The sequence below is a fragment of the Salvia miltiorrhiza genome, chromosome 4, assembly GCF_028751815.1.
Source record: "Salvia miltiorrhiza cultivar Shanhuang (shh) chromosome 4, IMPLAD_Smil_shh, whole genome shotgun sequence".
Classification (NCBI taxonomy): Eukaryota; Viridiplantae; Streptophyta; class Magnoliopsida; order Lamiales; family Lamiaceae; genus Salvia; species Salvia miltiorrhiza.
Genome location: NC_080390.1, coordinates 26946943 through 26967185, shown reverse-complemented (window position 1 = coordinate 26967185; position 20243 = coordinate 26946943). Strand labels below are relative to the sequence as shown.

Sequence of the window (20243 nt, the reverse complement as noted above, 5' to 3'; positions counted from 1 at the left end):
CCGAAAATGATAGAGTCATCTGCAAAGAATAAATGAGAAAACTCCATTATCCCCAAAACATCCTCAAGAAAATCTCATTCAACCCTATCGTACGCTTTAGCCATGTCGAGTTTGAAAGCAAAGTTCCCAAAGTCTTTAGCTTTACTATATTTCATCATGTGAAAAGGTTCAAAAGCCAAAAGCGCATTATCAGTAATGTGACGGCCCAGAACAAAGGTCGCTTGGATAGGGTGGATAAGGCAAGAGAAAATATGCTTCAACCTATTAGTAATGACTTTAGTAATAATCTTAAAAATCACATTGTAAAGGCTAATTGGTTGAAAATCATGCGGGAGAGTAGGATTCTTTTTTTGGGGAATTAAGCAAATAAACGAATTTAATTATATATTAAAAGTATTGATTTATTAAAGTTAAATATAAATATAAAAATTAAGATATATATAATGTATATGGTGTGGAAAAAAATGGGTATTATGATAGTGGAATCCATGAATAATTAAATGTGTGAAAATATAATTGTAAAAAAAAAGTTTAAAGAAATTTATAAATTAAGAAAGAATTTGATGTGGCACCGCAATGGGAAGCAGAACTGTGCATGCCTTGTGTGCGTGTGTTAGCTTAGTGGTAGGAGCTTAATTCCCAAGACCTGAGGTTCTGGTCCTTCTGGGTTTGAGTTATCTGTCGTGCGATCTTTATATTTCTTTATTTACTTATGTAATTTAAATAAAAAAAATTTATGGATGCCCTAAGAGCATCTACAGACTACAGTGCGAGTAGGGGAGGGCCGCATCAGGCCGGTTTTTGGGGCGCACTGGAGAGCCCCGATGGTGCGTTCCCGGTGTTGAGGAGCGAACATGGTGTTAAGGGGGAGGTGGAAGGCGCGTCGAGGGACGCGCGAATAAAAATAAAATTGAAAAAACTTTTTTTTTTTTAAATTTAACTGTTTTCATTTTTTATTTATTTAAATTTCGACAATTTGGGGGGAGGGGGGCACCAACGGATAGTTTAGGATTTTTCTTTTCTTTCATTTCCTACCTCTATAAATACCACTCTTTTGTACTTCAAAAACATATATGTACAATTATCTACTTTCATTCTTCATTTATTTCGCCACAAAATTTTTGTTCCTCAAATTTTCTTTCTTGCAATGGATCGCGAGTTCGATGACTAGAGTTTGCTCCGTTTTCTCAAGCCTCAAATATTTTTGGCTTCGGAAAATTTAAATTATGTATTTTTTTTAGTTATTTGAATTATGTAATTTTTATTTTTAATATAATATTTAATTTTTAAAATAAAAGTGTAAAAATGAGATTAAATGAAAATGAGAATTTAAGAATTCCTATAAAGCCTTTGCATTGGAGACGGATGGTGTTAAGTTGGGGATCAGCTTGTAGAGTTTATTGCACCTCCCATTGGAGGTGCTAAAGAGTTAAATTCCATTTGTTTTGGTTTTGCATCCTTCTTGTATCTCGTTAAAGAGTTAAAAGGCATTTGAAGGATTCAGCGAGTGAGGACATTTTCCTTTGTAATTGCCGCACATCACAATCTATGAGAATGTCGATTTCTCTCCGTCGACTTCGTCCCGCGCTCATTCTTGTTCGTCAACGGGACCCACACGCTCAATTCCATTTCAAAGCCTCTAATCGCCAAATGATTCAGCTCCATCATCCCAGATTATGGAATGTTCAAGGATATCCCTCCTCCTAATTTTCCTGATTTCTGCCGTCCCTCGTCGCTCCCACCAATCATTTGACCACGCGGTACGCTATTCTCCCTTCTCTCTCTCTCTCTTGTAACGCTTTATCTGATCACATAAACTCTTGGTCTCAGATATCTCCGTCGCCGGCACCACTCCCGTGGACAAGTTCTCCGGCGCCTGAGAGTTTAAATTGCGATCACGTCTCTAACAAGTGTCAAATCCAGAATTGCAGTCTTACTGCCTGCGTGCCTTTTCTTGGTATTTGTTTCTATTCTTTATGGGGCTTTTACGCACTTTCGGGTGAGATTTTTATCTAGCCCTTTGAATAAAATAAATAAGTTTTGTATCACACTCCATAAATAAATAAGTTTTGTAGCACATTCTTAATGGTCCCACCAAATCTTTGATTTATTTAAAAAATTTGTTTTCTTTAAACAATAAAAAACGTGGCTGATAGAATCTTCTATCATTATCACGATTTGTCTTATTATGTCTCTCTCTCTCTCTTCCAAAATCGTGATCTGATAGTATATCTTTTAGGGTTTAGGGTTTCTTTTCTTGCATGTACACGATTTGGAAGCATGAATCGTGAGGATCGGCTGAAAAGTGGTCAAACAAGAATCTTGTTTCAAATCATTCCCCAAAAAAAGAATCTTATGCAAATATTGAGAAGACCGTGCACTATACACGGCTCTCTCTCTCTCTCTCTCTTCTATTATTCAGCTTCCAAATTCAAAAAAAAAAGAGACAAAAACCTTAAGGACCGTGCACTCCAAAAACTCCATACACGCCTCTCTCTCTCTCTAAGAAACTCAAGCCCACCGTGCACTCCATAAACTCAAGCCCACCGTGCACTCCATAAACTCAAGCCACTATGAGTTCAACGGAATCAGATTACGATGGGGAAGAACAGCCTGTAGAACGAGGCCATCGCCCGAGTACATCGAGGAGGGAAAAATACCCGACGCCGAATCCGGTAAGTAACCGTGAACTATATTTGTTAAAATTTGAATTTATGTGTTTTGTATTGTTAAATTGTGCACAATAGTTGATTATTAGGTGTTTATGTATGGCATAATGTTGGTAATTTGCGAAATTTTGATTCTGGAAAGTAATTTGAACAACCGTGTACAACCGTGTATGGTTCTTCAGTACACGGTTGTACACGATTAGGTATTTATGTTACACGATTAGTATTAATTGATTTAATATGCCCTAATTATGTATTTTCAACGTATAGATGTATTTTTCGTGTATGAACAAACCGTGTACAACCGTACACGGTTTGTTCATCCGTACACGGTTGTACACGGTTGTACACGGTTGGTCTATAATCTGAAACGGTTGTACACGGTTGGTCTATAATCGTACACGGTTGTACACGGTTGGTCTAGAATCTGTACACGGTTGATATTTTTTGATACTGATCATCTTTTTTGAATTAATTGCAGCCTCCGAGGCATGTTTGGTTACGTCCGTGCATGCAAGGTTATGCCGGACGAATCAATCACTATGTGAAGGACACGACACTGAAGGAAGTGGAGACCTGTCTGACGCACTACCAGCGATTGGAACAATTTAATCAAGGTCCGTTTGGGCATTTACTTCAGTTGAAGAGGCAGGATAGTGCGAATGCCGCACTGCACCATCTTCTTGCACGGGAGTTGTATGACGAAGCATTCGGTCCGTGGGAGAAGTGGTTCCACGTTGGTGGACACGACATTCGATTCGGTGCAGTGGAGTATTGTCTGGTGACGGGGTTGTGTTTCGGGCCATCCCCGCAGCGTTTTGATCCTGATGTGGATCACCGTGTTGGGAAGCAGAGTCTATGGCACCGAGTTTTGAAAGGCAAGAAGGTGGAAGTGAAGGATCTGCGGAAGCGGTTCGTGAGCCGCAGTCTGGGCAACAGTGCCCAGGATTATTTGAAGGCGGCCAATATTCTCGTGGCGTATGATCTCATCTTCTGTCGGGATTATAAATACGTGCACGAGTGGGTGTGGGCACTGGTAGAGGAAGATCAGGCATGGTCCGACTTCCCGTGGGGCTCTTACTCATTCCAGATTTTGTGTCATGGGATGAGTGTGTTGAAGAAGCATCCCAACGAGATTACCGGTAATAGGAAGACGTACCACTTCTATGGGCCCATATGGGCATTACAGATTTGGTCGTACGAGGCCATTCCGAGGTTGGGCCGCGCGTGTGGGATGCGTGACACGAGGTTGCAGATGCCACGATTGGTGAACTGGACGACTTGGAAGTCGGCTTCTGACTTCACCCACTTTTTTGATGCTCATGAGGTAATTATTGTTGTTTTTTACAGTTTCAATCCTTTTATTATGTTATGATTAACGAATAATGAGAAATGATCGATTCATCTTTGTGCAGGCTGAGTGTCACCGGACACTCGAACCGGTCGAGGAGGAGAATGATTCATTTTATTTGCAGACCCTGAGGCATCCAGAGCCCTTTTCTGTACGATACCATCCCGGAGGGAAATACGCTGGCTTGACAGAGCCAGTTGTACCGGAGCCGCCTCCTCCTGTTAGGCCTCCCCCTGTGCAGAGGAGTATCTCACGAGCAGAGAGGACTCGTGAGAAGCAGCCTGTCCCTGTCCCGAGGAGTAGCTCACGGGCAGAGAGGGCTCGTGAGAAGCAGCCTGTCCCTGTCCATGTCGAGCGACATAGGCAGACGTATGAGGAGCCAAGTGGCAGCCCGTCGAAGCGGCGCAGGTCAGAGGAGTTTGATGATCGCGAGCCTCAGGCAGACCGAGATGAGGATTATTGGAGGCGACGCGATGAGGACCTGATTGCCCGTATCACACAGGAGCAGATCCGGACTGTGGTCCCAGAGATGCGGCGCGAGATACGTCGCGAGCTTGTAGACGACGACTCTGAGCATGGACTGGTCGCCAAAATTACGAAGAAGGTCATAGCCGCTGTGAAGGACATCTTTGGGAGACGTTCTTCTTCGAGGAGGCATAGATCATCATCCAGCCATGCCAGTCGTCATAGACATCAGAGTGAGGAGTACGACCAGCCGAGCCCCAGTCGCAGACGGTCTACATCTCACATTCCTAGTCCTAGGCGATCAGAGCGTGAGGATCCACCTCATGTTAGCCATAGGCACTCAGTTGGAGACATGGATCCGCCTCGTGGCAGTCAGAGACGCTCAGAGCGTGGAGAGGATCCACCCCGTGCGAGTCAGCGGCGATCTGCCTCACGTCACAGTGAGAGGGAGGCATCTATGAGGCGATCAGCCTCACATCATGGTGAGGGGCAGACATCTTTGAGGCGATCCGCCTCACGTCACAGTGATCGCCCAGGGCCATCGGCTGGTTACCACAGTCCAGAGACCCCTGCGCCTAAGGCGGGGGATTTAAGTGATGATCTGAATTTTTCCTGGACGTCGTCAGAGGAGGAGGCGGGTGATCGAGAGAGGCCTCAATTGGTTATTGACCCGGACTTGCCGTATGGTAAGGCCCTGGTGAAGGCGAAGAAGCGGGGCTTCAAGGCGTTTATGAGATCGCCGCCGGGTACTTATGTGCAAGTGATCGAGACGGGTTGGGTGATGTCGCAGGAGCTATTCCACAGGATTCTGAATCCTCGCGTGGAGTTCGACGGGGAGGTATAATAATTTGATTTTACTGTGTTTCTTAAGATTTGCATTGTACATAACTAATCATGATTTTTTTAAGCAGATATTAGACCTCTGGAATCTGAAGGCTCTCCGACGGCTCCGTCAAAATCAGCAGTGGATAGCTCGGGGAGAGACGAGGCTCGTTGCAGGCGTGACACGGGAGAGAACGCCGATAGCTTTTCTGGATTTTTATGTAAGTTTTTGACAGAATAATTTATGTTTATGTATATACAACTACCTATAAATTAATCATGAATCTGTGATTGTAGGAGACCCTTTTCAGAGAGTTCAGGTCGTTGCATCCGGATGAGCAAGATTGGGACAACATTCGGGATCGACACGGATACGAGGAGTGGGTGGTGCCCGAAAAGCTGATCGCCATGTTTCATGGAACTGATTCAGGCCATACATGGCCTTGGTTGGAAGCGAAAGAGGTAAGTATAATATAAACATATTTTGGAATTTTTTAACTGAAATACGTAACGTTTCTAAATATTTTTCATATTGTGTTGCAGATTTTTGCTATGTGCAATCTCGATAAGAGTCATTGGTGTACTGTGGTTATATCTATCTCCGCATGGGAGGTGAGAGTGTATGACTCACTGATACATGTGCAAGGTGCACGAAAGCGTCGAGAAAATGCAATGAAGCCAATCACTCGCCTGATGCCTAAATTGCTGCACACTGTGGGTTATTATGCACACAATACCGCGGTGAGGTATGTTGCCGCTCCAGATAGGCCTATGAAAGTCGTCATTATGCCAATCAGAGAGCAATTCATCCAAGAAGATAGTGTAAGTTGTGGTGTGTTTGCATGTGCCTATCTGGATCGTTTGATTTGTGGCGCACCAACACGTGAGCAGCTGAGGACACCCGCACAGATACAAAAGTTTCGACAAATTATAGCTATTAGGATATGGGAGTTGTGTACGGATCCTCCCCCTATTCATTTCAGTTGATGAACATTTTTTTTGTGTTAAAATACACTTGATTTGCTGTTGTTTTGTGGTTTGATTTTAGCTTATGTTTGGTGGTTTGCTGTTTTTGTGTTTGGCATGGTTGTTGGTTGTTAAAATACGGTTGATTTTATGACTTGTTGGTGTTTTTGGGGTGAACAAAGGCTAAATGGACTTTGTACACGGTTAGACCCTAACCGTGTACAGTTTCTCGAAACCGTGTACGCAACCGTGCACGGAAGAACTCGAAACCGTGTACAGCACACGGACCGACCCTAACCGTGTAACCGTACACGGTTGCGAGTTCTTCCTTGCACGGTTGCGTGCACGGTTTCGTGAAACTGTACACGGTTAGGGTCTAACCGTGTACAGAGCTCATTCAGCCCTTGTTCACCCCCAAAACCCCTGTTTTTCGAATTTTAAAGCAAGTTCAACAAATACCAACAACAAAATCAGACCCCAAACAACAAGTAAACATCCAACAACATTCCAACAACATTTTGAAGATCAAAGATTCAAAATCACTCACGACCCAACATTTTGAGGACATGCATTCCTAGTGTGTGTTCCACTCCTACAAATGCCGCATTTCTTCTTTCGCCGCCTTCGTGCATCGGGTGGTTGCTCGACACCTTCCACCGGCACGTTCAAGTCCAATGGTCCCACTTGCGCTTTGCATCTCCGGGCATTGTGACCTCCACCCTTGCAACGTGAGCATACTTGAGGTCGAGAATTAGGAGTACCCGAATTAGGAGGACCCGAATTAGGAGGACCCTCAACTGCTGAACGAGCCCTACTCAACTTCGGCCGTCCCGCATGGACCGTGATATCCGGGGGTTTCACAACATAGGCTGATATCTCATCGGGCACATTCCAATACGTAGGATGTGGAACGGGAACAATACGCTCCATATATGTGGCCAACAGCACGGATTGTTTGAAATATCCTCCAACAAAATCCGTGACTTGCAGTCCTGCACGCCTAATAAAATGCAAAGATAAAAAGATAAATTTGCAAAAAAATAATTCAATATGCAAAATTTGTAATAAATGAGGTACCTAATAGCGGCACAAGCATGACGACACGGAATGTCATCCAGGTCGAACTGAGCACAACTACAAGTCCGATTCTCGAGATCGACAATGTAGAATGCATGATCATCCTCAACACTAAACATGTGCGTCGTCGTCCCTCGAACAGCCAATTGCCGACCCGCTTCGACAGCCACATGCAACTTTCCCTCTACTACCTCAGTCAACTCATGTGACCTCGATGCAGCCGAGATGCGTCGCCTATCGAACCATTTCTCCATAATGGCTCGATAGGTCTCGATCAATGAAGCAACCGGGAGGCGTCGTGCCCACAACAGTCTACTGTTCATCGTCTCGGCAGCATTCGACGTCATGAAGCTCGTGCGTCGTACAGGGCACTTGGACCTGGCCCATCTCTCCACACCAATAGTGTCGAGGCGTGTGTACGCGTTGACTTTCAGTACTTGAAGCGCAGAAAAATTCCTTTGAAAATCGTCTGATCGATAGGAATATGCCGCTGCTTTGAAGACTGCAGCTACATGCTGCCCATAATGCGCGAGATTCTTCTGGATATGGTAATAGCACAACCCGTGAGGGACGTTCGGGTAGATACACTCCACAGCATTTCTGATGCTCTTGTGCTGATCAGACACAATCAAGAGATCATCCGGCTGACCAAAGCAAGTCCGCAGTCGGTGGAAGAACCAAGTCCAAGACTCGTCGTTCTCGATAGGACCAAGCCCAACTGCGAGAGGAAATATTGCTTCGTTCCCATCCTTTGTAACAGCGATGAACAAAATGCCGCCGTTCCTTCCCTTCAGATGGGTCCCGTCTACGACGATGACCGGCCTCAAGTAACCCTTCTCAAAGGCAGCCACGCTCTGTCCAAGTGCAACAAACATATGATGGAACTTGCCATCATCCTTCATCTCAAGGTCGTATAATGTGCCGGGATTACTCATTCTCAGCATATACAAATACGATGGGAGCATCTGATACGAGTTCCCAAAATCACCATACGTCATCTCAATCGCGATGTTTCTTGCGCGGAGAGCGAAGCTGTAATTGATCTCAATACCGAATAAGCGCTGCATCTCTGACATCATCTCCTTCGGCTTCAAAACGACCCCCTCGCCTACCAATTTCCGTGCAAAATATCTTCCAACAACCCTCGCCGGAATCTGTCTCGGGGCAGTGCGATTCAAATCCGTGTGGCAGGTATGATCCATCACCACCTTGATCACTCTCCAGATCGATGCACTCTGAACGGCTCGCAGCATGAACGGACAACCGTTGCCATGCTTGCAAACAAACCACAAACGGGTCGTACTGGAACGATGCACGGCGTACTCCACGTGATTCTCCATATGGTACAGGCCAACAGCGATTGCCAAATCATCCTTCGACCGGAATAGAGCCCCCACTGATAATATCCCGCTCTCCAATACGTTAGAATCCTCCCAACCTAATGCCGGCGCATCGTCAAAATCGAGGACTGGAATCCCCCAGTCACGTGCCTCAAGCTGCTGAACTCCAACACGAGGCTCGACATCGGGCTGATCATCCGATGTGAAATTCTGAGGCCCTGTCTGTCTCCACGCTTCCTGTTCAGTCGACACTGAATCCAATATCTCTCTGCGTCGTATCGCCTCTTCTTCCTCATCCGAAGACTCGGACTCGTCTTCCTCCTCCTGCGACGATGAATCGTCCCTACTATCATCGTGTGTAGGGATACTTCTTCCAACGTCCGTCTCGATAGGAAACACAGTAGACCGATGTCCCTCATAATATACCCGCTCTTGAGTATGAGGAATCGGAGCCGCAGATTGTTTGCCCTTCTCGATCACGTAAACAACGGGATATTTCTTATGCTCGGAAATCAGTCGGTTCAAATCCGAATCAGTCTTCAAAGCCACTTTTATTCTTCGCCCTTCGTCCGTGGTCGATGTGTAGAAAAGCATATAAGTGGATCGACCATCCTCGTTTAATTGATCGTGCACCTCTTGCATCAATTTCGCATGACAAAGGTCTTCCTTAGACATGTACACGACAACCTCATCGCCTCCTTCATACTCGGTTAATTTCCACTGACCACTGTGCCGTATAACGATTGCTTGAAACGACATCTGCTTCAAAACGACAAAAATACAACATTTAAATACACAAACAGGAAACCGTGTACCCCAATACATCAACTGAATATACAAACATGCTAAAAATAACCTCAAAATCATATTCAACCCAACCGTGTACAGCAAATTCGACCACCGTGTACAACCGTGTACACAACCGTGTACACAGAAACCCTAACCGTGTACAGCAGAACACTAAGGGTTCAAAAATAAGGTAATTTGCGTACAGAGTGTTTTTTTATGTCGTTTTTTAGTCCAAAACATGTAATAAGTCATATATATAACATAATTATTGAAATAAACAACAAAAAATCACTAAAACTCAAACCGTGTACAACCGTGTACAACCGTGTACTCTAGAACACCAACCGTGTACAGCCGAAAATTAAAAAAAAATATGTATTTCACATACCTTATGTAATACAAGCCTTTAGATGATTTTTTTTTGAATTTTTGAGCAACCGTGTATGAGTCGTGTATGTGTATTGAGAGGATTTTCTTCTTCTTTCTTGTTCAAATGTCTGATGAATGAACATTTGGTTGGTATCCTTCATTAACTACCCACAGCAGCCGTGTACGGAGCATTTAATTTCGTGAATTTAAGGTTGTTTCCTTAACAAGTGTTTGAGTTGGTGTAAATGCACCCAACAACCATAATATCACATAAAATCACGCCATAAACGTGAATAGAGAGAGAGAATCAGATTTTGCTTATTTTTAAATCACATTTTAACGTGATTTCGGTTATTTTTAAATCAAAGAGAGAGAATCAGATTTTGATCACATAAATTCACGCCATAATGCCATAAGATATGGTTTGCTTACTCAGTTTTAATTTTAACGTGATAGAGAGAGAGGGAATCAGATTTTTATTTTATTTGGTTATTTTTAAATCAAAAATAAGTAATATGTCACTATCATTCACTTTATTGACTTGTACTTATGTACTTTAGGTCAAATGTGCTACAAAACTTATTTATTTATGGGGTGTGATACAAAACTTATTTATTTTATCAAAAATGCTACTACTATGTATTGTCACTTTCAAGATTGTGCCTCCTCACATACAAATTGTATACATTAATCCGTTGTTTATTCAATGGAGTGGAACTTTAGTATATACCTTTTGTGGGATATGAATCTACCAAAATTAGCTCAAATGCTACAATTCATCTCAGTCAATAAGGAATTAATTTTCTTATTTTTATCTATCAAGTCTATTCCTCAAAACTAAAAGTCCCCTATATGTTTTGGCATCTTTACAAAAATATGTATGTTTTTTAGTCCCCAAAAGTAGATTCTACACGAGCTGCTTATTTTCTGTATAAGCTCTTTCAAATTAATCAACCATGTAATTCTATCTGGTTGAGTTTGGATTAAAGCTCGCAAAGACAAATTTGAAAACTTACTCACAACAAATTGTCCGATAGCTGTTTCTATACATTCATTTTAGGGTTAATCATAGAATATGTCCCGAAAATGTCCTCAACTTATGTTTTTCACTTCGAAGAAAAAGTTTAAGTCTCATCTTACAGAACTCAACAGCGGAATGATGAGTTACCTCGCTAGATTCTTAGGGTTAGGGGTTTTTCTAGAGTTTTATATATGCAAACTTTTGACTAGGTAACTCATTATTCTATCATTGGATTTTGTGAGGCGGGACATAAATCATACTCTTTCCAAATTTGGGTTTTTTAAGTGAAAATGTAAATTAATGATATTTTTTGGAAAACGCTGAAACTTGGGACACCTATTAACCCTTCATTTTATAATGGATCTGGAATCTGTTGCTATCATTTTAAACCATTTCTGGAGTGATTTTGGTAGTAATTGAAATCCTTTATGCAAACAACCATTTTAAATTTCTACATCTCTTGATCAAATTCTTTAGTCCATATACAACCTCTGTTTTCGGCAAACAATTTTTTTATACATGTATTAGAAAAACAAATCCTTCCAAGAAGATCTTACTCTTTGGCATCTCAAACAATTTCGCTAAACTATTTGTTTCCTCATAGGATCTCAAACCTTGTATATCGTTATCCTTAATGGTGGTGAGACCTCTCTTCAACTAAACATTGTTGTCCTTCCAGCAAACATGACCCTGGATTCAGTAGTATCAGAACATCAAGTAAAGAAGGTACTTTGTTTGCATATTTTTCTTTCATTTCCATTTTAGAGTAAATCATCATTTGCCTATTTTTTTTGGAATGAATCAAATTCGTAATAGTAGATATCTCTATTGTTTACTAATTAAGTCAAATTTTCCGAATTTAAGTTTATTTGGTTACAGACAATCAAGTCCTAAAGGTTTATATTTAAATTATATCCTAAACTTTGAACACATGGTAACTTGTTAGTATGAATTTACAAATATAGTATGTACTTTTCTCTATTGTTTACTTAATAGCCCAAGTCAAAATTTCCGACCAGCTGAAGCTGATTTGGCATTAAATGTGAATGAAGCTGGTGTATCTATTGAAAGAATGACCATATTACCAAATCAGCTTCTGGCAATACACGTGAGCTTCAGTTGCTCGGAAAATTTTGACTCGAGCTATTAAGTATACAATGGAGATAAGTACAAGCTATTTGTAAATTCGAGTTAAAAAATCACTATGAAATTAAAGTTTGGGCTATAGTTAAGAATAACTCAATCCTAAACTTGTTAGTTGCAACTATCTTTTTTGGGTCATCACTGTGGATCTCGAGTCAACATTAGTCATTTCCTTCGCCAAAACCACGAGGAGAAGAAAAACGTAGCATGCTAGCTTTACACATGTTCTCATAATGCATGCTAGACTACATAGTGAACTGAGAAATACTTTGGAAGTGAATTGATGTTTGATGTTACATTACACATGGTTGCCCTCGATGGATCAGGTAGACTTGCCATCAAACACAAGAGGAGATTCTTCGATTCTGCTAAGTGTTGGAGATGGGGAATGCTCAATCCATTTGGGGTCTTTGATACCACAAGCCTTCTACCCCAGTTACATCACACCACTCCATGGAATATACATATTGTTTGCAGCCACCCTTAGCATCGGAGGGAGTTGGGCTTGCTGTAGGTTGGCGAAAAGGAGAGGCCGTCTCGACGGAGTTCCATACCACGAACTTGAAATGGATCAGCGGGAGTCGGATCAAGGTTGGGGTCAGAACTGGGATGAGGAGTGGGATGATGAAGAAAATGGAGTGAGATCACCAGCTACTATCCACACTCGAAAGGTGCCTCTTTCAAGTATGTAGCTATTTGCTCAGATAAGAAAACTACATCTAATGCTATAAATAGTTGAAAATCTCATTAAAGTAGATATAGAACTAAGAGAATTAATTTCAGGCACAATGGCCTTCTACTCTCGATCATGCAGCTCCAGCATATATAAACAATTTTGTCATACTTGATACAACTATCTTTCTCTTGATGTCACATGTACAAATACAATATTTTTATGGATTAATGATTTTTGGGTGAAAATTAAAAATATACCCATTTGTTGAATTATGTGGGAAATACCCAGCAGATACCCACTAGGCCTTTTAAGTGAAGGGATAAAAAGGCATTGGATGTAATAAAATTTGCGGATAAATTAGTGACATTCTGACTACCCTTAAATGAATTTATCTGCCGGCGGTCAACTGACTAATTCACCCAAAATTTAATTAGAGACTTAATATATTCATTACTAATTTAAGTACAAAAAATTATGTCGTACTAAATAAAAATTTTATGATTTGAAGCTTTCTCAGTCAGTGAGCTTGTTCCTTAAGTAGTGTCAAGTTGCTAATGAACTTAATTAAACGGTCGAATGAGCACCCTAAATGTTGAATTTTGAGTCAATTCTCAAGATAAAATTTAAATTACAAATTATTAATAATGAAAATTAATTTATTTGTTTAGAAGATGAAACATTTTTTTTAAATGCATGAAAATGAAGTGTACGAAATGCTAAAAAAAAATTGTTCGGGAGCTCCCGCCCTCAAACCCCGTGTAAATATTTTCAAATGTCGTACTTCAACAAATTCATCCCCCTCTAACATTAAATCCTGGATCCGCCCCTGGCTACAAAAATGCACTATTATTATTATTATTATTATTATGATTATTATTATTATTATTATTGAGAGTGCACTATTATTTCTTGCCACCCTTCCAAAATGGTGGTACATTTGTATTAAAAATCCAAAAAACTGGGCAATGTGTTTAATAAAGAAACGTGAATGTGTAAAATTATTTCTCACTATCTTAACGACCCACATCGATTATGAGAAGAAAGTTGGCCTCTGAAAGGGAATATAAAAGAGGAGGCCAGTATTAGTTGAAGCTCATACCTTTCTCGGCCTTTTGGCTAAGATCAAGTGTAGTATCTGTTCTTATCAGTTTAATATCTGATATGTGGGCTATTGGCCCACACGATATTAAATTTATTTCTTAAGGGGGAAAGCCCATCAAGGTAGCTTGCTGCCTGGGTCTTCAAGTGTCGCTCATGCGTTGCACTACAGCATGGGCCCAGGGTCGGCCCTGACATTCCGGGGGCCCTAGGCGAAAAGGGAAAAAAGGGGCCCCTTAAAAGCTGAAATTCACAAGCAAATAGAGAGAATTAAGAATAAGATAGAGTTAGAATGGGAGAGAGAATGAGTCTTGAGAGAGAGCAGAGCACTCAGTCTTCTATCAATTGAGAGAGAGAGAGACATTGGGGAAAAAAAGAAATGAGAGAGAGACGTTAGTTTGTTGGGAATTGGAAGAGAAAAAAGAATTAAGAGAGAGAGAGAGAGAGAGAGAGATCAAACATTAACTTGGTGGGAATTGGGAAAGAAAAAAGAATTAGGAATTGGAAGAGAAAAAAGAATTAAGAGAGAGAGAGATCAGAGACATTAATTTGCTGGGAATTGGGAAAGAAAAAATAATTAAGAGAGATAGATTAGTGACGTTTGTATTGGGCTTAGGAAAAGTAGGAAACATAATTTTTTTTTTTTAATCGGCTCAATAATAATATTGGGCTTTACATTTTTTGGGGCCCCTAAAATTTGGGGGCCCTAGGCCATTGCCCCTTTGGCCTAATGAAAGGGCCGGCCCTGCATGGGCCTGGCGCACCCCATCAATTCCAGTCTAATTTTGTTTCATATCTTTATCAAGATTGTGTTTTAGTTTTCACACATAAATTAATTAAGATTAATTCGCTTTTAACTTGTAAACAATAAAATTTCAATGTTCAAATTATTCGTTTGTAGTTTAATTAAATAAGATTATATGTTTGATACATTCTAAGTAGATATTGTTTTATACTCCCTCCGTCCCAATATTCAAGTCCTGTATTCCTTTTTGGGCCGTCCCAATATTCAAGTCCCCTTTCCTTTTTTGGCATTAATTAGCATACAATTAATACATTTAATTATCTCTCTCTCTCCTCACTTCTCTCCTCTCTCTCAAATCGTCATCTCCCCCCTCTCTCCTCCAGAAATTCTTTCACCGCCTCGCCGCCTCCACCTTCCACCGCCTCGCCGCCTCCACCGCCTCTCAGCAGGAATAAGGGCGGCGACTCGCCGGCCCCTTAGCAGCGGCGAGGGTCTCCACCCAACCCCCAATTTCACCGCCTCCCTCCTTTCCCGTCTCTCTCTCTCCTCACCTTTTCTCTCTGAAACAAGGCTCGCCGTCGGCCTTCCTTCCCTCACGCCACCGGCCTTCCTTCCCCTACGACCGCCGCCCGTTTTCCTTCCCCAATTCCAGAAACCTTTAAATTCGACCAGATGGAGCGACGAAGGTGGAGCTCCTGCTACCTCGCCGGAAATCGAGCACAGCAGCGGCGGTTCGCGGAGAGAGATGTTGTTGTGTTGGCTTGTTGTGTTAGCTTGTGCAGTTGGTGTTGATGTGTGAGCGTCAGTCGGGGGAGAGAGGTGAATCGAAGCTTGAGGGGCGGAGGAGCGTGAATTGAAGCTTGAGGATCGTGAATCGAAGCTTCGGGAGAGAGGTGAATCGAAGCTTGAGGAGCGTCAGTGCGGACGCCGGAAATCGAAGCTTGAGGGGCAGATGTAGAGATCTAGAGTTTCAGTGTGATTTAGAGAGATGAAGGTTAGGAGAAAGGGGGAGGCGATTGGCGGCTTTGCTAACCGCTGCGGCTGCCGGAAATCGAAGCTTGTTGTGTTGGCCTTGCTAACCGCTGCGGCTGCCGGATTTCAGAGGGAGGCTGGCGGCGGAGTTGCCGGAGGAGGCGGCTCTCTCCTTAGCGATTTAGGGATTGAGTGTTTTGTGTGAGTGTTAATTAAGAAATAAAATAATGCTAATTAAAACACTAATTATGTGGTCCCTACTGTTTTTACATCTACTTTAACTCTCCTAAATACCCGTGCCCAAAAGAAAGGGGACTTCATTATTGGGACGGAGGGAGTAGTATGCATGCATAAAAAAAATTAGAGAAAATAATGTATATTTTTATTATCTTTCTTTTGCTAAAAATAAATACAAAAATTAAGGCATGAATTATTAGGTCCATCTATAAAAAGATGGGAAATTTAATTTTTCGTAACAACAATATTTGGAACCTTTTGATTTTTTTTAGGGGATTTGGAACTTTTTGATAAAACAATATTTGATGAAACCTCCAAGTGCACAAGGAATCTCATGTGTAAGGCCACACAATGTAGACGTTTAGACATAAATCCATCAATTGATTATTATTCTTGTACAAAGTCTTTTATCGGACCATATTTAAATGGAAACACAATTTGGAGTTTATCTATTACAAACTAACACAAATTTTGTACTGCTTATTACTCCACGTTCTAATTGTCCGAACAATGAGTCAACTGACGAGAACAAAGAATTGCATAAAAGGTGACATAAGATGAATAATATGGCTAAATACTGTATTATGAGAATAATGTCACAAATCTTGTAGCTCTAACATCAGGGCATGGACGATGCTCTTAGCATCATGCTGAATCTCATGAAAATGTTTGGGGAGTCGGACCGAGCTGCTCGTTTAAAAATTGATGAAAGTTATCTTGTTATTTTTATGAGCGAACATAGTTTAGCGCACGAACATGTCGTGAATGTGGCAAACCTATTTGATGGGCTTGACTTTGCTCGGTGGGAGTATTGACAGTGAGACAAAAGTCGATATTATCCTAAACTCTCTTTTCGAGTCTTTAAAAACCTCAATCTCAACACTATTATGAGCAAGAAAGGCTATACTCTTAACGAGTTGCTCAATGCTCTAGTTACGGTTAAGGAAAGTATGAGAAAAAGATGCGCAAGCTCTTGTTATTGCCAAAGAAAGACCATCTTATTTGTCTAAAGGCGAGAAGAAGAAGGGTTCAAGGGGCAAAAAAAATAATGAAAATAGTGGGAACAGTGGTGTGATAAGATTGAGCATTGGAAGAAAAATTATCCAATACTCAAGGCAAAGGCTTAAGGTACTTCACTTGTTGTAGTAACTGAGATATGTCAGCTCGTTTTCTACTCAGTCGTGAGTAATGGATAACGAGGAAACTGATCATAATTGTTGCACCTTGCATGACTTTTTAAGCTGATAAGGAAGCTGAGAAGTTATGAGATGATTGTCTCCATAGGTAACGTGACAAGAGTCACAATTATTGCAATTGGAGACTTGTTCTTTATGTTTTAATGACATAGCTTTAGTTTTTTGAGAGTGTCTTATCATAAGAAATGTCATAGTTGTCTGTTCTGGTGTTTTGAACATCTCTCTTTGCACTATAACTTGTCTACATAATATCATTATATTGCATGTACATCATCGAACGAAAGAAAGAGAAAAGTTAAGGTTAATCTCTCACGAGGATTTACACATATATTGGTACCTTAGTTTTGGTTACATCTGTCTTAACAAGATCTAAAAGCCCGTGTCTAAATAGTATGCTAGTTTCATTTCAAGTTGTATCATTTGAAATATGCGAATCCTGTATACAGGAAAAAAGATGGAGATCGGGCCGTTCATGACAAAGGACATAAGGTGCCAATAATGTGTTAGGAATGGTCCTTTTTTAAGCTTTTCCAAATCAAGAGCAAAAAGAATTTGTTAATTTAAAGAGTTTATTAATTTGTCGACTATTATTTTAAAGATGTTTCACTGTACATTAAATGCAAACTAGTTGAAAAAATGCACGTTAAATAAAATTTTATTTAACTCTAAACTTAAATGTTACAACATATCTTTAATAAAATTGATTTTTTTTTAAGAAAAATGAAAACCCCAACCATCTGCTTCCCCCAAATCCTCACCCCATGCGTAAGTTGCTCGATTGGTTAAATACTAGTATTAATAAGAATATTAATCCATTACTCTCGACAATAGGGTTATGAGACTTTTTGGTTAGCCAATATTTCAAATTTTAATTCTCCCGAACCCCATTGTGGGTCTTCTGCCTCTCAAAAGTTAATATTAGAATGGGGACAGAAGATAACATTCTATAGTGACAAAAGCGCGTTGGAACCAGAAAAAAAAAATACGACTTGGAACTCTATTGTTTTCTAATAATAATAATAATAATAATAATAATAATAAAAGCTTACTATAGGGAGAGGGAGAAGAATATATGTCATAATATGCTTTACTATAGAAAGAGGGAGAGAAACGTATAATTTTATAGAGTTGATCTCCTGTAAAATTAAGTGTATAAAAAAAACAGATTGGGTCGGGGTAAGTTGCTTTTATGGGCGAACAATAAAAGTAATTACTATTATAGAAAAAATAATCATTGATATAAAGAAAAGTAATATTTCAAAATATTATTTTTCCTCAGGTCGATTATTAATTTTCATCGCAATAATAATTACTTCGAATAATTCATATTTTCCAATCAGTTCTGAGCATCGAAGGGTGCCGGTGCTCCGCGGAGCGAAGGGCGCGATGACAGTGTATTTATTTTGATCAAATAATTATTATAATAACAAAAATAATAATCAACATGAAAAAAAGCTAATGTTTCAAAAACATTAGTCATTTTGTCCACCAAAAGTGTAACACAATTACTCGATTGGACGTCCACAAATAGTGTAACACTTTCTTTTTTGGGACATGACCCCCACTTTCTCCTTTTAATTACAAGTTACAACCATTCATTTCTTTATGGCTTCACATTCAATTCAACCACAACTACAACTACTCATTTCTACTTTATACACATCTGCCAATTCTTTTTTTTAAACCCGTGTCACCAAAAGTGTTACACTCTTGGTGGACAGAGGGAGTACTTTTTTTCATGTCGATTATTACTTTTCATCGAAACAATAATTACTTTGAATTATCCTGTCTAGATCGGCGATCTGCGCTCAGACCTGTTCCTCAGTCTCGACCCGACCCGTCTCACCTATACATGCAGTCTAACAGGAGAATTTGTGAATTTGATAAGGGTGGGTGGTGCTATTCAAATATATTTTGTATTTTTCTTTAATATAAACGTGTTGCTTTGCTTAGTAGCTACAATTAATACCATCATTTTCTTTTATTTTCTTCATTCTTCTCCAATAAAATTACATCAAGTAAAATTGAATATGGTAAGTGGAAGCAGCAGAGAGTGTTGCCGAAGTGGAGGGAACCTGCCCCAAATAGTGGTTGGTTATTGTTTTTTTTCTTCAAAACAATGAAAAGAAAACAAAGAATAAAAAAAGTACCAAGCTACGACACGATTTCTTGATGCAAAACAGTTAATTAACAACAACTAGCTAGCAATCTGATCAGGTATTATTCCAAGAACAATTTGAGTTATAGTAATATAATATCAGTAATTTCTTGAAAATTGCTTACTTATCCTTTTCAATTATCTATTATAATTGTAAACGTTCTTACCAATTATCATCAATATTCCTTTTATTAATCGTGAGCTAAATCAGCATGCATGCCCACCAAATCAGGATCGGACAATTATCAATAATTTATTTATATATTATATTTTGAAATTTTATATATAAAAATATAATTTAACTCGTCATAAATAATTCTTAAATATAATAAAATTATAAATTTGTGTGTTGATTTTTAAAATCCTAACTTCATGCCTCCACCTAATAATCACATTTATGATAAAAACAATCAACCGGTCTCATTAGCCTGAAATAAAATGTTGTGTTCCTTTTTCGTGAAGGTGGCGTGGTCCTTCTGTCACGACCCCAATTTCATCTGCCATGTTACTTTAATTTCATTTTCTATCTAGACAGGGCAATTAAAGGAAGAGTAAAAAACGATAGTGCAGGTTTATACTAAGTATAGTTGTAATAACTTTCTTGGATCCTGCAACAAACATTAGCCTTACATTTATCGAGTTGGTGATGGGCCAAAGATAAAAGGAAACAAGGAATGATGAAAAAGTTCAAAAGAAAAAGTCGAAAGAAATTCAATACAAGAGGATTTTTTTTTTTTTTTTTTTTTTTTTTTTACATATGAGTAGAGCAAAATGAGAGATCGAGACCTTTTTTTAGTGGATGCAATAAATTTATATATAAAATCATTCAAGGGAAACAACTCAAACGAGCAAGGGCTGAGGGAAGTATCCGACGAATACAAGGTATCGATTACGCCTCGTTAAAATTATGCGACTAAAAACTCTTCTTTATCTCACAAAACAAAAATCTCAACCAAGCAAACTTGTTACTTCACTTTTAGGTTTTCATTTAACTTCGAGACAGATATCAATACTTGTCGGATGTTTTTTTTTTCTTGAATGTTTCATATATATAGTCTACTTTTCATAAAAGGTGTGATACATTTTTAACTCATTTACAAATATATTTTTATTTAATTTTCTAATTAACTCTAACACGAATGAATTGTC

At 39.8% G+C, this 20243-nt stretch overlaps 3 protein-coding genes and 1 non-coding gene across 5 annotated transcripts; 3 read left to right on the top strand and 1 right to left on the bottom strand.

Annotated features, from left to right (window-relative positions):
- Positions 1-1362: 1362 nt before the first annotated feature.
- On the top strand, positions 1363-12957 carry LOC131020056 (uncharacterized). Its single transcript, XM_057948697.1, has 4 exons — positions 1363-1760; positions 1831-1957; positions 11474-11595; positions 12339-12957. Exons 1-4 carry the CDS (start codon positions 1677-1679, stop codon positions 12702-12704), a joined length of 699 nt encoding a protein of 232 aa, XP_057804680.1. The 5' UTR covers positions 1363-1676; the 3' UTR covers positions 12705-12957.
- On the top strand, positions 2041-6380 carry LOC131020047 (uncharacterized). The gene is made up of 6 exons (XM_057948681.1): positions 2041-2675; positions 3151-3996; positions 4085-5323; positions 5397-5528; positions 5605-5769; positions 5851-6380. The coding sequence occupies exons 1-6, from the start codon at positions 2574-2576 to the stop codon at positions 6292-6294; spliced, it is 2928 nt and encodes a 975-aa protein (XP_057804664.1). The 5' UTR covers positions 2041-2573; the 3' UTR covers positions 6295-6380.
- Positions 6730-10161, bottom strand: LOC131020049 (uncharacterized). Of its 2 annotated transcripts, XM_057948684.1 has the most exons (3): positions 9868-10161; positions 7351-9449; positions 6730-7273 (listed from the first exon to the last, which is right to left on the bottom strand). In XM_057948684.1, the coding sequence occupies exons 2-3, from the start codon at positions 9447-9449 to the stop codon at positions 6817-6819; spliced, it is 2556 nt and encodes an 851-aa protein (XP_057804667.1). In that variant the 5' UTR covers positions 9868-10161; the 3' UTR covers positions 6730-6816. The 2 variants fall into 2 exon arrangements, with proteins under 2 accessions (XP_057804667.1, XP_057804666.1); XM_057948683.1 differs by lacking the exon at positions 9868-10161 and having other exon boundaries at positions 7351-9751.
- An 826-nt stretch (positions 12958-13783) lies between the features above and the next one.
- On the top strand, positions 13784-13985 carry LOC131024034 (U2 spliceosomal RNA). The gene has a single exon (XR_009101630.1). It is a non-coding gene; the product is annotated as a U2 spliceosomal RNA (small nuclear RNA).
- The last annotated feature ends 6258 nt before the right edge of the window (positions 13986-20243 follow it).